Source organism: Trifolium pratense, linkage group LG7 (genome assembly GCF_020283565.1).
Source record: "Trifolium pratense cultivar HEN17-A07 linkage group LG7, ARS_RC_1.1, whole genome shotgun sequence".
NCBI classification, from domain to species: domain Eukaryota; kingdom Viridiplantae; phylum Streptophyta; class Magnoliopsida; order Fabales; family Fabaceae; genus Trifolium; species Trifolium pratense.
In genome coordinates this window covers 6,668,879-6,684,075 of record NC_060065.1, presented here as the reverse complement: position 1 = coordinate 6,684,075, position 15,197 = coordinate 6,668,879, and the positions used below count along the sequence as shown (strand labels likewise).

General features: G+C 34.4%; 3 protein-coding genes across 3 annotated transcripts; 1 reads left to right on the top strand and 2 right to left on the bottom strand.

The window, feature by feature from the left end:
• Positions 1 to 1,909: 1,909 nt before the first annotated feature.
• On the bottom strand, positions 1,910 to 2,323 carry LOC123895749. The gene has a single exon (XM_045946239.1). The coding sequence runs from the start codon at positions 2,321 to 2,323 to the stop codon at positions 1,910 to 1,912; it is 414 nt and encodes a 137-aa protein (XP_045802195.1).
• Positions 2,324 to 4,994: 2,671 nt separating this feature from the next.
• Positions 4,995 to 7,143, bottom strand: LOC123895748. Its single transcript, XM_045946238.1, has 4 exons — positions 7,115 to 7,143; positions 5,432 to 6,070; positions 5,219 to 5,341; positions 4,995 to 5,123 (listed from the first exon to the last, which is right to left on the bottom strand). The coding sequence occupies exons 2-4, from the start codon at positions 6,068 to 6,070 to the stop codon at positions 4,995 to 4,997; spliced, it is 891 nt and encodes a 296-aa protein (XP_045802194.1). The 5' UTR covers positions 7,115 to 7,143.
• A 3,129-nt stretch (positions 7,144 to 10,272) lies between these two features.
• On the top strand, positions 10,273 to 14,022 carry LOC123894190 (pentatricopeptide repeat-containing protein At4g33170). The gene has a single exon (XM_045944110.1). The coding sequence runs from the start codon at positions 10,729 to 10,731 to the stop codon at positions 13,705 to 13,707; it is 2,979 nt and encodes a 992-aa protein (XP_045800066.1). The 5' UTR covers positions 10,273 to 10,728; the 3' UTR covers positions 13,708 to 14,022.
• The last annotated feature ends 1,175 nt before the right edge of the window (positions 14,023 to 15,197 follow it).

Sequence of the window (15,197 nt, the reverse complement as noted above, 5' to 3'; positions counted from 1 at the left end):
TTACACTGCAGATATTATGCCTCGACAAATCCAGCAATTGCGTGGCTTAACTTTGTAGATTTCCATCTTTCAATATCAACATTTTCTCCTCCGTAACAACCAAGTGAACCAACTCACTCAATTGATTTGAGGACAAATTCTTAATAATATGTAGGGATGGCAATTTGACCCATACCCAGAGGGTACCCGCAAAAATTACCCACAACGGGTAGGGTAAAAACCCGCATTTTGGGTACGGGCACGGGTATGGGTAATTACCCGCAAAAATGAACGGGTATGGGTGCGGGTACGGGTACCTTAGTACCCAACTCGCCCCATACCCGCATAATATATATTTATTTATTTTATTTATATTATTATATTATAATATATGTAAATCAATTTAAAACAATACAACTCTACTAAACTATTACATATTTTTAATAAAAATATTTATTTATAACATAATATAAAAATAATGTGAATATTTAACATAAATATGAACTTTAACATAAAGTTAGTAATAATTTTGTTTATAATTTTCATTAGTCAATATTAAAATCTTTGAAATTTTTTTAATTCTATTAAAATTATATGATATTTTATAATTGATCAATTTAATTTTAGTAAAAATGCGGGTAACGGTTACGGGTATGGGTACCTAGGTACCCATAGGGTATGGGGATGGGGGCAAAAGTTGTTACCCACGCGGGTATGGGGATGGGTACGGGTATTTTTTCAATCCGCGGGTATGGGGATGGGTACTATAGTACCCTACCCATACCCTACCCATTGCCATCCCTAATAATATGAAGGAAAAATTTATAAGAAAACTTTCTTTGTTGTTTAGCTTGCTTAGCTATAAGAATCCTTTGCATTGACAACACATTTGGATGTATAGAGATGGACTAATATACATCATTGTAAGGTTAATTAATTTCTTCTCTGGGTTATAACATAGTGACTCCATTTTCAAATTTGACAATTCAATTATGTTAGTAGAACCCACTTGAATTAATCTAGTGGCGTTAGACTTTGAAACTTGGAGTATGTTCTTCTCAAAGTTTTAGGTTCAATTATGTTTGATGTCAATTTCGGTGGGCTAGTCCATACAGGACAAAAACTCTAGCTTTAAATGGGTCTCCACAAGTGAACAGTGAGATTAGTCTTCTCAAATTAGACGATCATTAAACCGGATACAGAGTTTTTTTTAAAAAATTATGTTTGTAGTGACTGAATTTTGAAAATGCATTGTCATACCCTAAGGTTCAAGTTTTAAATTTAAAAAGGGTCTCACTAACACATGTCGTAAAAGTATAGAATGGAAAAAAAATTAGGATACATAATTTCCAACGATGTTTCTGTATTTGGTTGATTAGCAAATGTTAATCTTTGACATGATCACATGTGTATTATCCTTTCGGTCTTAAAATATAAATAAAAATTAGATTAACTTTCTTTGACGCATTTGGTAAATTTAGGTAAAATCCAAGAATTTATTTTTCATTTTATTTTTGTTTATATTTGAGATTGGAGTATATATATCGTGTACATATATGCAATAGTTGTGTATATATCAGAAAAAAAAAGTTAGACAGAAAATTAATCTTCAACATCCATACATAATCAAAATCAACTAATTACTCAACAAGTTCTGAACACACAATTGTGCAAATTAAATTAATAACAAACTTAAAATATATGAAAGAAACCTAATAATTCTATAACAAAACAAAATTCAATTGTAGTAATAAATAATCAAATAGAACATGTAATTGAAGTCAAGGAAGGAAGAGTCCTACAAACAATCATTCATTATTCAATCATAAATGTCACAAATAGAAACACAACCAAATTAACAAAAACAAAACATGTCACTGATCTTTCATTAGAAAAACTTAAACTAGGATTAGTATAATTAAACATTAACCTAACCAATCTCTCTTCCTTGCACAATCCTAGCATGTGGTTGTGTCTCTGCCTGAGCCGTTCCATTCACAGTCGAAAAACAACTACGCGATCTACCAACCGTTTGATAACTCAAAGATTGTTTCCTCGGAGAATCCAAAGACCGAAAAAGAAGATGTTTAACAGCAAGAATCAAATCAAGTGTTGGTTTATTAGGAGGACTTGAAGTTGAAGTTCTGATCAAATTCATGTGTCGCTTAAGCGCTTCATCAGTGCTAATAGATTTCAATGACTCTTCTTTGACTGCTTCAGCACATAATCCACAAATCCAACGGCCATGATAACTCTCACGAACATGGTTAATGTATGACGGCGCACACTCCTCCATTAACCCGCAACAGTAGCACTTCACCGTCGCCGTTTCATTCGACGCCATCAACACGTTAACGTACCCTTGTTTTTTCACCACCAAATATTAGGCTAATATTATTATATGCTTTCAAATATTCAAATTTTATAACGTGATAATAATGTGATGATGATATATTTAAGTGTAACCGAAGATTATTGAGAAATTAAATGTTAATTACCGTATGAAGCAATGGTATTGATTTTTGGAAGGTTGTGAAAGGAACAATTATCGCTCCTTCTCCCACTGAATTTGGCCGGGAAAATGAAATATCCCAAGTAACGTTTGGTACATTTCAGAGCCTTAATTGGCTCTCTAAGATTTATTTACGATTCTTTCGGATATTGTACTTGATCTATGAAGAGGATTAGAGTTGTGTATTCATCTATACATACAATATCCCAAGTAATGGTCTTATACATTTGTGCTCTTTTTTAATTTACGTATGAAATTAGAAAAAATTAATTCCTGGTTGAAAATGAAATGAACAATATTCATTTCATTCCCAATCGTTACAATTAGCTAGCGTTTTGGTGCATGTGGCAGTGTAGTCTCATGTTCTGCCACGTTGTGATTTTGTTACCGTGCTGATCTGTCACGTGAAAATTATCTTTACACTTATTGATACGTGGCGGTGTGGGATTTGTGATGAGGAGGTTTTACTGTGGTTGGTAAGACGGCAGATTCGGTGTCTTTGGGAGTTGCGGGCTAAAATGGGAGTGGTAGATTGACTATATGACACTTCCAGCTGTTTGGATAACTACCCTTACATTATATGATGGAAAACGTGGATTTCACGGTATATTATTTTCTTTTGCCTTTTCTAATTTACAAGTATAATTTTCAAAATAGAACTACTAATAATTAATAACTTCAAAATTATATATTGTTTCTATAAATACAACTCAATTTGTTAGCGCAGAAAATATGTTGTGGCGTGGGTGCCAACAACTTCAATATTGATGTGGGACGTTGACCACCACTTTATAATCATATAAGATCAAATTTAAGACAAATTTTGAAACCAAAGTTTTAAGTTTGTCATGGGCTAAGGGCCTAAGGCCCGTACTCACTATACGCTTGATGCCTAAACACATGAGTTTGATTGGTCCATTTAGATGATTCACATGTTCAATGGATCACAACGGTTACAAGTAGACTACGCTCGTAACGTATGCAACATAAATCAAGGTCTTAATTAATGGCTAATCAAAACGTTAACGGTCTTGAATTCCTCTCACTATTGATGAGAAAAACCCTATAATTTTGTCTCTCTATCAATGACAACGACTCTGCATCGAGCTCATATATTCCTTCACCATAAGGACTCAAATATGTTATGCTACAACATTTGTCCCTCTCACTTCATGTATCTTACATAATTGAGCGTCTCAATATTTACAAGTACCCATCAACTTCGATTGCAACCAATTTAAGTCTTCTTACCTTTACTATGTCTATGAATCATCCCGTCACTCTCAATATATACTTCTAAAACAACATACTCTAATTATAATCTGATCTTTTTTTTCTTCTAAAACAACACTAGTTATAGATAAAATCATGCAAATTGGTGTAAAAAAAACAACATTTTTTGAATTAATGAATATACATTATATTTATATAAGGTTCATTGTTTAACACATATATTGTAATAGTTCAGCCTTGGAGTGTAATCTTTGCATACACAAAGATGCGTTCGAATCCAGAAAAATGTTGTAAAGCTATGTCTATTTTTTTAAAACAATGAACTATGCAATTTTGCTAAAATAAAAATATTATATTAACCTATTATGTATGTTTTTGTAGAAACAACAATTGAATAAACCACTAAACTGATCTTTGTTTATGTAACTTACTTTTTAAATAGATCTCTCACTTCTTTAATAATTTTAATTACTATATGTTTTTGCTAAACGTTTTTTAAGTTGATCCCTCTGTTAACATCTATTTTCTAACAACTTTAAATGTATTGATATGGAGTCACTTGAACAATAATATCACACAATTTTGTGAGAATTTTATTAACATCGTGCCACATGTTATTATAAAGATGGCGGAATCAAGAAAACCATGATGAGAATTTTGTGAGGTCTTCGCAACCTCTTGGTTTCTTTTTAAATTGGGTTAGAGAGTATAAGGAAGTTGTCAAAATTAATATGGTGGTTGTTGAGAAGGTACGAGTGGACTGTGGTTGTGCATGTGGGGTGGAAACCGTCTTTGAGTGATTGAATTAAGTTAAAGGAAAATGCTAACTAGTGCCTCTTGAGCACTGGTTAAGCAGCTAAATAAGGTATGAATGTATTGGAAATTATGTAATCTACTTTTTATAAGTATAAAAAATACTTTTTTCAATACAAAAATTACTCATTTTGATATTCTTAACTAGTACCCTCGGGGATACTGGTTACCATGAAACTAAGTTAAATACCAACAGAAATGCTATTGGGACACAAAATGCAAACAAAAATACAACAAATAAAGGGTATAATGGTCAATTGCTTTTCAGTATACCTTTAGTATTTTTATTTTCATTTTTTTCTTTCCTTCTCAATTGCTCAAACACAGAACCACGCGAGAGAGAACCTTCACTTCTCATCGCAACCTTCATCGTTCCTTCATCGTTTTCCTTCTCACTTCTCTTATTCTTCCAAAAACAATCTCCACCTTCATCGATTCATCTTCATCTTCATCTTGCTCACACATCTTCATCATGCATAAAAGCCGGTGACAACATCATCTGCATGCATAAATTCAGACTGTCGAACGGCTTCAGCAACACATTGAATTGTTGGTCTTCTTCGGTTGGAACCAAATCCTCAACCAACTAATCACATTAAACAAACTTGATTAGTCGAAAACAAAGTGAAATTTTTTTTATAAAAGCATACACATGCATTAATATACAATGTGAGTGCTAACCTTTGCATTTGCAAATATATTTTGCATTTCGTTACCGTGATATGGAAGTGTTGTCCACTTATTAATACGTGGAAAACACTTTGCTGATATGTCACACAATTGTAGTTTCTCAACCACCCATATCTATATCAAAATAAAATAAAATATCACACACCAAATCATAAATAATTTATAAATTTATACAATTAAACCAACAAACTCAATTATCTGTACCTGTAAAATGGCAGAACAACCCGAAAGAGTTATTTCTTTACCCGGGTCTCCTCCACTTTGAGCGTATTTGGCAGCCGCGGTGTTTATGCTTTCGACCAAATCTTCATACACCGCTTGACCCCAATTATACGTTTCAAGCAAATTTAAGTCGTCCAACAACTTAAATGGTACACTAGTGACATTTCTACTTTTCTTAGGAAAATATAATGCAAAGAAGGCAAAAAGTATATATACTCTACAAAAATCTTCAATGTCTTGTTCTGTGTTCAGGACATTAAGTTTTTGTAGTATACTATCAATTGTAACATCTTCTCCATTAAACAATGATTTAACACGACAATCACTGTTATCATTAAGAGGTACAGGTACAGTTGTTCCTACGATTTGTAATCCTAATGCAATACATACATCTGCCGGTGCAAATGCAACTGTCTTGCAACCTACTCTAAATCCATGACTAATAGAGTCCCATCTACCCAACAACTCTTCTAACAAAGGTCCACTAACCTTTATGTGGTCTGTCATATCAACGACCCATTTAAAAGGAGTTTGACGAAGTCGGTTCTTTTGCGCTTCGTTCAAGTTAGAATTATAATCGATCAACTTATTTAGATGGTTCAGTGTATTCTTTATCCTCATCTGAAATTAAATATTGATATGCATAAGGTAACAATAACAAATGGTTAACGAAAAATTATACAGTGTATTCAGTGTATTCAGTTTATCATTCTTTAGCAGGATATGTACAAGGGGTCTAACAAAAACGCCAAAACACAACAAAAGGGATACAGCAATACATAGCACACCTAAACATAACTACACTGTTAAAATACACATCATTGTTGCGCACATATATAATTGTCTATGTGTAAGGTGTTCTGCAAAATTGAAGTTTGGAATATAAGTTCTGCAAAATACACTTCAAATCCATGGCAATGTATAGTTTGGAATATAAGTTCTGCAAAATTGAAATATTGTGTAAGGTGTTAACAGGCATCTTTAACTCCTGAGTTTTGTATCCTAAGTCATAACTCTATTTTATATATGAGATAACAATATCAACTAAATATTGTAGCGTTCGGTTATCCTTGAATTCGATGGAGCATCGAGTGGAAATCCTGGAAAGTCTGGAGTAGGAGCTGTTCTGCGTGATGGGAATAAGGTGTTTACTCTATGCATCAATTCACATTTGTACTATATGCTATATACTATATATCAAATGTAGTAACACTTGGGTATCTTTAATTTACAGGTCCAATGCTTCAGTCAAGGACTGGGCACTCAAACAAATAGGTGCAGGACACAGACACACCAGGAGACAAATAGGTGAAATTTCATCTCACTGAATCACACTCAAACAAATAGGAGTTCACTTCTCCCTGCCCAGCAAAAAAAAACGCAGACACACCAGGAGAAATTTCATCTCACTGAATCACTTTTTATACAATCATTAGGTGCAGGAAGCTAGGAGAATTCAATACATGCTCAATCAATGAAGCATATGGTGAAATAACTTATCAGAAATTAAAATCAATAATCAAATCAAAAATATCAACTCCTAAACATGCACAACTGGATCGAAAATTTTAATCAGAAATATATCAAAATTAACCTAGAAATATCAAAGTTAAGAATCAATCTAGCACCCAATCAGAGAATCAAAACCCTAAGCAAAGTCAATACCTTGAAATCGAAATTTGAGGTGAAGATGGCGAAGATATTGAAATCGGAATGAAATTGAATATTTTGTGTTGAAGCGATTTATGCAATTTATGCGGGCAACAAGGTGAAGATGGCGATGAATCGATGTTCTGTGAAGGTGAAGAATGATGAAGATGTGTGAGCAAGATGAAGATGAAAACAAACTAATTTCATCAAGCAACCAACATGCACATAGCCACTAGTCATCAGAACCATGTAGAGAAATATTTCCTCAAGAATGTATGCTAATTTCTACCTTCACATACTCACAGAGAAAGATTTAGTGCACAAATAACTAACAAACTGAAATACAGTTACCAAAGCTATTCTTCAATTTGAACTCACTGTAAAGTATTAATCATGTATTTTTTATAAGCTTAAAATGCTTCAATGGGTAAAATTTCACAAATCACCAACAAAGAAACTAGGGAACTGTTCTACATGCATAGATGGTGCTGCAAGGGCATATTCAGACGCTTGAACAAGCACCATGGAAATGCTATCACCATAAAGGTAAAAGAAAGTTCTCTATACAATGCATAGATTATAAAGAGCAACGAATAATGTAACACCACCAAATGTAATGACAGTTAATAATAAATAAACACAATTGTTTGACCAAACTATAAATATAGATCCCTATGTTCCATTAAGTTTTTCTTTTCATCGCTACAAAAGAATATCACAAACACAATATTGAAATAGCTTGGATAAACTTCTCATACCTGCTAAGCTGCGAAGGGCATTCTCGGCAGCTAGTTGTTGAGCATCCTTCCTTGTCCTACCAATACCAAAGCCTATTTTCTCACCAATGTATAGTACCTAAACCAAGGCATCAGACAATTTCAAACACAGGTTATGAGTAATATAAAACAGAAAACTAGACCTAAAGCTAAAGCTAAGTTTATTTCAGACTCAAGTAAAATGTGACAACTTTGCCAACAAAGGTTAAAACACGGTAACATTCAAATATGAGGAGCAATAGCAACCAAAAGTGGCAATGCATACTATTAGGCCACAATGACATTTTTACAGGAAATTTAGTGCAAAGCAAATAACATTTAAGATGATGATAGAAGACTGGGAAATGACATTGGGCAATAGTCAAGCACTCAAGCAGTTCATGATTAATTTTTTATTTTGGTTACATTAGAGTCATGAACCTAAGACCTCATACATACTACTCAAACCCCTCAATCAGAAATATATCAAAATTAACCTAGAAATATCAAAGTTAAGAATCAATCTAGCACCCAATCAGAGAATCAAAACCCTAAGCAAAGTCAATACCTTGAAATCGAAATTTGAGGTGAAGATGGCGAAGATATTGAAATCGGAATGAAATTGAATCTTTTGTGTTGAAGCGATTTATGCGAGCAGCAAGGTGAAGATGGCGATGAATCGATGTTCTGTGAAGGTGAAGAATGATGAAGATGTGTGAGCAAGATGAAGATGAAGATGAATCGATGAAGGTGGAGATTGTTTTTGGAAGAATAAGAGAAGTGAGAAGGAAAACGATGAAGGAACGATGAAGGTTGCGATGAGAAGTGAAGGTTCTCTCTCGCGTGGTTCTGTGTTTGAGCAATTGAGAAGGAAAGAAAAAAATGAAAATAAAAATACTAAAGGTATACTGAAAAGTAATTGACCATTATACCCTTTATTTGTTGTATTTTTGTTTGCATTTTGTGTCCCAATAGCATTTCTGAAATACCAATGGTTACAACTCTCTGAAGGGTTGAAGCATGAGAGTAGATTCAATTTTAAAATGATTTAGTTGAATGTAGATTCGGTGTTGGTGGTCAAAGCTATTTCTGACACCGGAAGAATTAGTCCTTGTTTGGCATGTTGTTGTGCACTATTTGAATAAATATGTGGATGCATTTGTCAATATGGGGTGTTTCATGAGTTATGGTGGTAGGTTTTATGATATATCCTACTCATTTTCTATGAGAATTATTATCCTAGACTAATCGCTTTGTAATTATTTCTTTTTTGGGTTTAAATCCTTTTTACGATAAAAATAACATGGTACAATATCATTTAGAATTTAATTTATATGCACTGTAAAGTTATTTTCACATGCGACTAATAATATACCGATACATCATGTATGATAATTAAAAACACATGTATCACATTCATTAAATGATGTGATAATGCATCATTGAATGTACGTGTAAAACAAAATTACGCCGATAGTGCACAACAATTAAACTCTATAATTTAAGTGTCACGTGGTTAACGGTCAATTTTAACGGTGACTATTTGATAAAATAAAAATGGGGAAATAGTCATTTTAGTCCCTGAATGTACAACTCGCTGTCATTCTGGTCCCTGACTGAAGAAAAAATACAAAATAGTCCCCGACTCTACAATCCGTTAGTCACTTTAGTCCCTGACGTTTAAAATGACCGTTAACCTTAAAAAAAAGGTTGATGTGGCATTTTTTTGGGGACACATGGCACGTTGACTAGACATTAGATGGACATGTGGCCTGATGATGTGGCGAGGGACCAAAACGACAATACGAGGGACCAAAATGACAATATTTTTTTCTTCTTCATTTCTTCATCTTTTCTTCCTATCATCTTTCTTCATCTTTATACATTCATCAATAAGACACAGAATTTTAAATCCAACTTTTAAAAAAAAATCATCAATAAAAAAATTACAAAATCTTCTAACAAAATCCCTAAATCTCAAAAATTTTAAAGCAACTTTGTCTTTTCTCTCATCAACCGTCATCTAAATCCCACCAAACCCAAAACACATAACAATAGATCATCATAATATTGTTCCTCTTTTCCAACTTTCATTCTTCTCTTTGATTTTTCCTCTTTTCTCAAATGAATTCACTTCACTGCTCTCAGCTACGCCCAATTGTTTATGCACTTTCATTTTCCCCTAAATCTCAACCATCAATCGATTGCTATTTACCATAACTTCTGGAAAAATTGAAACAACCAAATTGTATAAAAAATATCTTCATTTGAGGTTTTAGCGATTTTGTTTGAAAATTTGGTTAAATTTTTACAAATTTTTTATTGATGATATTTTAAAAAATTTGGGTTTAAAATTCTAGATTTTATTGATGAATGTATAAATAAGGAGTGAGAGGAAGAAGATGAAGAAATGAAAAGAAAAAAAAGAAAAGAAAAAATATTGTCATTTTGGTACCTCGTATTGTCATTTTCGTCCCTCGCCATATCATCAGACCACTTGTCCAACTAATGTCTAGTCAATGTGCCACGTGTCCCCAAAAAATGCCACATCAGCTTTTTTGTAAAGTTAACAGTCATTTTTAACGTCAGGGACTAAAGTGACTAACGGATTGTAGAGTCGGGGACTATTTTGTATTTTTTCTTCAGTCGGGAACCAGAATGACAACGAGTTGCACATTCAGGGACTAAAATGACTGTTTCCCCAATAAAAATTGATAAAGATGTGTACTCAGGTAATTGAAAATGTCAATATACTATTTTGATTGAAACTTTGAAAGTGGATGAAAACATAAATAAACAGTGGAGTTTTGGAGGGAAATTGTTTCACAGTCTCATAATTGCATTGTGCGTCGTTCTTCAGAGAAAGTGAAGAACATGCATTTGCATTTCCGATTACGACCCACTTCCATTTCGATTCCCAAGAATCACTTCATTCACTCCCAATCCAATTCACACCCTTCCTCTCTTCTTCCACAATGCTTTTCCATCCTCCGTCACGCCATCGCCGATTCCGATTTACTCCTCGGAAAACGCACTCATGCCCTCATTTTAACTTCCGGCCACAACCCCGACCGTTATCTAACCAACAATCTCATCACAATGTATGCTAAATGCGGTTCTCTTTTCTCTGCACGTAAACTGTTCGACATAACGCCTCAAACAGAAAGAGACCTGGTTACTTACAATGCAATTCTTGCTGCATATGCTCATACCGGAGAACTTCATGAAGGCGACAAAACCCATCAAGCCTTTCACCTCTTTCGTCTTCTTCGTCAATCCATCGTGCTCACCACTCGTCATACATTGTCTCCTCTGTTTAAGTTGTGCCTCCTATCCGTTTCTCCCTCTGCTTCCGAGACCCTTCACGGTTATGCTGTTAAGATTGGGTTGCAATGGGATGTGTTTGTGGCTGGTGCTTTGGTTAATATATATGCTAAGTTTAGGCAAATTAGAGATGCGCGTGTTTTGTTTGATAGAATGCCTGTGAGGGATGTAGTGCTATGGAATGTGATGATGCAGGCTTATGTTGAAATGGGTATTGGCGATGAAGCCTTGGTTCTTTTTTCTGCATTTCACCGAAGCGGGTTGCGTCCTGATTCCATTAGTGTTCGTACTATTCTCATGGGGTTTGGTAAAAAAACTGTTTTTGAAAGGGAGTTGGAACAGGTTCGAGCTTATGCCACCAAGTTGTTTGCGTGTGATGATGATTCGGATGTTATTGTTTGGAACAAGACTTTGTCTTCGTATCTCCAAGCGGGCAAAGCTTGGGAAGCTATTGATTGCTTTAGAGATATGATCAAATCGCGTGTACCATGTGATAGCTTGACTTTTATTGTGGCCCTCTCTGTGATTTCCAGTTTGAACCATCTTGAACTGGGAAAACAGATTCATGGTGCTGCGGTGAGGCTCGGATGGGATCAATTCGTCTCTGTTGGGAATAGTGTTATTAATATGTATGTTAAGGCTGGTTCTGTTTATTATGCAAGAAGGATGTTTGGTCAGATGAAAGAAGTAGATTTAATATCATGGAACACTGTGATATCCGGTTGTGCTCAGAGTGGTTTAGAGGAGTGTTCCTTGAGATTGTTCATTGATTTATTACGGAGTGGCCTGCTGCCGGATCAATACACCTATGCAAGTGTTTTGAGGGCTTGCTCCTCTCTTGAAAAAAGCTACTATCTTGGTAGGCAGGTTCATACATGTGCTTTAAAATCTGGGATCGTCTTAGATTCATTTGTTTCAACGGCTCTAATTGATGTCTATTCTAGGAGTGGAAAGATGGAGGAGGCGAAGCTTCTTTTTCATAACCAAGATGGATTTGACTTGGCATCTTGGAATGCTATGATGCATGGGCACATGGTGAGTGATAACTACTGTGAAGCGTTGAGGCTATTTGGTCTAATGCACGAAAGTGGAGAGAAAGCTGATCAGATTACTCTCGCAAATGCGGCCAAAGCTGCTGGGTGCCTGGTGAGGCTTCAACAAGGGAAGCAGATTCATGCTGTTGTTTTAAAAGAGAGGTTTGATTTAGATTTGTTTGTCATTAGTGGTATTCTGGACATGTATCTCAAATGTGGAGAGATGGAAAGTGCACATAAAGTTTTCAACGGGATCCCTTCGCCGGATGATGTTGCTTGGACCACTATGATTTCGGGATGTGTGGAAAATGGGGAGGAAGAGCATGCCCTTTTAAAATATCATCAGATGAGACTTGCAGGGGTGCAACCGGACGAATATACCTTTGCCACCCTTGTCAAGGCTTGCTCTCTTTTAACAACACTAGAACAAGGTAGACAGATTCATGCAAATGTTATGAAGTTGAATTGTGCTTTTGATCCTTTTGTAATGACCTCACTTGTTGACATGTATGCCAAGTGTGGGAATATAGAAGATGCATATGGTTTATTTAGAAGAATGAACACTAGGAATATTGTCTTGTGGAATGCCATGATAGTAGGATTGGCTCAACATGGAAATGCCGAGGAAGCTCTCAACTTCTTCAATGAAATGAAATCTAGGGGTGTAACACCAGATAGAGTCACTTTTATTGGGGTCCTTTCTGCCTGCAGTCATTCTGGTTTGATATCTGATGCCTATGAAAATTTTGATTCTATGCAGAAAAACTACGGAATTGAACCTGAAATTGAGCATTATTCATGTCTTGTGGATGCACTTAGCCGTGCGGGGCGCATACAAGAAGCCGAAAAGGTGGTATCATCAATGCCTTTTGAAGCTTCTGCCACAATGTATAGAACACTGCTAAATGCTTGCAGGGTTCAAGGAGATAAAGAGACCGGAAAACGCCTAGCAGAAAAGCTTTTTACCTTGGAACCATCTGATTCAGCGGCTTATGTTCTTTTATCCAATATTTATGCGGCTGCTAACCAATGGGAAAATGCAGTAAGTGCTAGAAATATGATGAGAAGAGTTAATGTGAAGAAGGAACCAGGGTTTAGTTGGGTAGATATGAAAAACAAGGTGCATTTATTTGTTGCCGGAGATAGATCACATGAAGAAACTGATTTGATATATAATAAGGTGGAGTGTGTTATGAAGAGGATAAGAGAAGAAGGTTATGTCCCTGATACAGAGTTTACACTTGTGGATATAGAAGAAGAAGATAAAGAGAGTGCTTTATATCATCACAGTGAGAAGCTAGCAATAGCTTATGGGCTCATGAAAACTCCACCATCCACTACATTAAGGGTAATTAAAAACCTTAGAGTATGTGGAGATTGCCATAATGCAATCAAGTATATATCGAAGGTTTTTCAGCGAGAGATTGTTTTGAGAGATGCAAATCGATTCCATCATTTCAGGAATGGGATATGCTCTTGTGGTGATTACTGGTGAATTTTGTTCACTTAATAATATCCCATTTTTTAAGTTGGCTTGTCCAAGAGGCAAGATCTATCAGTAAAAAATTCACGCATTCATGTAATCAACATACGACGACCGTTGGGTCGAGATCGGACAGTGTAATGAGAGAAGTGCTTGGGATGCACCCATTTTTCAGCGGTGTACCGGGAAACTTATGCACAACTTTTGCAAACATGAAATTCAAACAGTCAAATTAAGACTTGGATAGTAAGATCACGTGACTATCTTGACTGAAGGAATTTGGGTTCGTATAATTTATAAGATTGAGAATGAATTTTGGCATCATCATTTCAGGTTTTTCAGTGTTTGCCATGTGATGCAGTAGTGAACTCTAATATGGACCTTATGTAGGTGCTCCATCTTGTACAGCTAATTTTTAGTCATTAGACTCCTAAGTAAAAAAAATCACTTTTTCCAAATTATAAGCAAAAACAATTAATTTTTATCATTTTCATAAAATTTAATGCAAATTGCATTTTATTTACTTTTTCTCTTTGTTTATCCCATATTCAATAACCAATAATTTTTTTTTAACATATTCCCATTAAACTTATTTCAAGGAAAACACAAAAAGTCATATTTCAAATTATTATATTTTACTTTTCTTAATAAGTTTGAATTTTTTTTTCTTATAATATGGGACGTAGCCTATAACAAACTATATGTCAGACTTAGGCAGTGGCGGAACTAGAAAAAATATCGTGGGTGGGCCGAAAAATAGTCAATCTATTTTTAAATTGAATTTTTTGCTCTTCTATTTTCACATGTTACTATTTTGGTACCAACAAACTATATTTTTACTCTAAAAATTGTGATTTTTGGCTATAAAGGTGATTTATTGTCTCCAACATTGAATCTAAAGATGAAATATCAAATTTGAGACCAAAATTCACAATTTTTTCCCATTAAAATTCGCTAATTTTACAGCAAAAAAGTAATAAAAAAATATTTAGATAAGACTAAAATTGCAACAAATGTGAAAATATAGGACTTTAAAAATTTAATATTAATTAAACATATTTTTTATGTCATTTCATATTTATATACGCTAGTTCAACTGCTAATTTTATCTATTATTATAAATTCAATTAATTATGAACTAACATTTACACTAATACTTGAACTAATATGTGTACCGAATTACTTATAGTCATCAATAATATACTCTAAATTAATATTTATATTAATATTTGTACATATATATATACCGAGTGACTTAAAATCATTAATAATATATTTAAATTAATACCCTACATATAAAAAAAATTATTTTTTGGGGGTGGGGGTGGGCCGCGGCCCACCTCAGCCCACCCCTAGGTCCGCTGCTGGACTTAGGTTTCACAAAGGTTCCGTTTAGATCATTTTATTTTAAGTTTATGTGGACTTGCTTATCTACTTATATAAGTCGTTGTATTAATGTTTGGGTAACTTAATAAAAAATGTTTATAACAATATCACAAGTT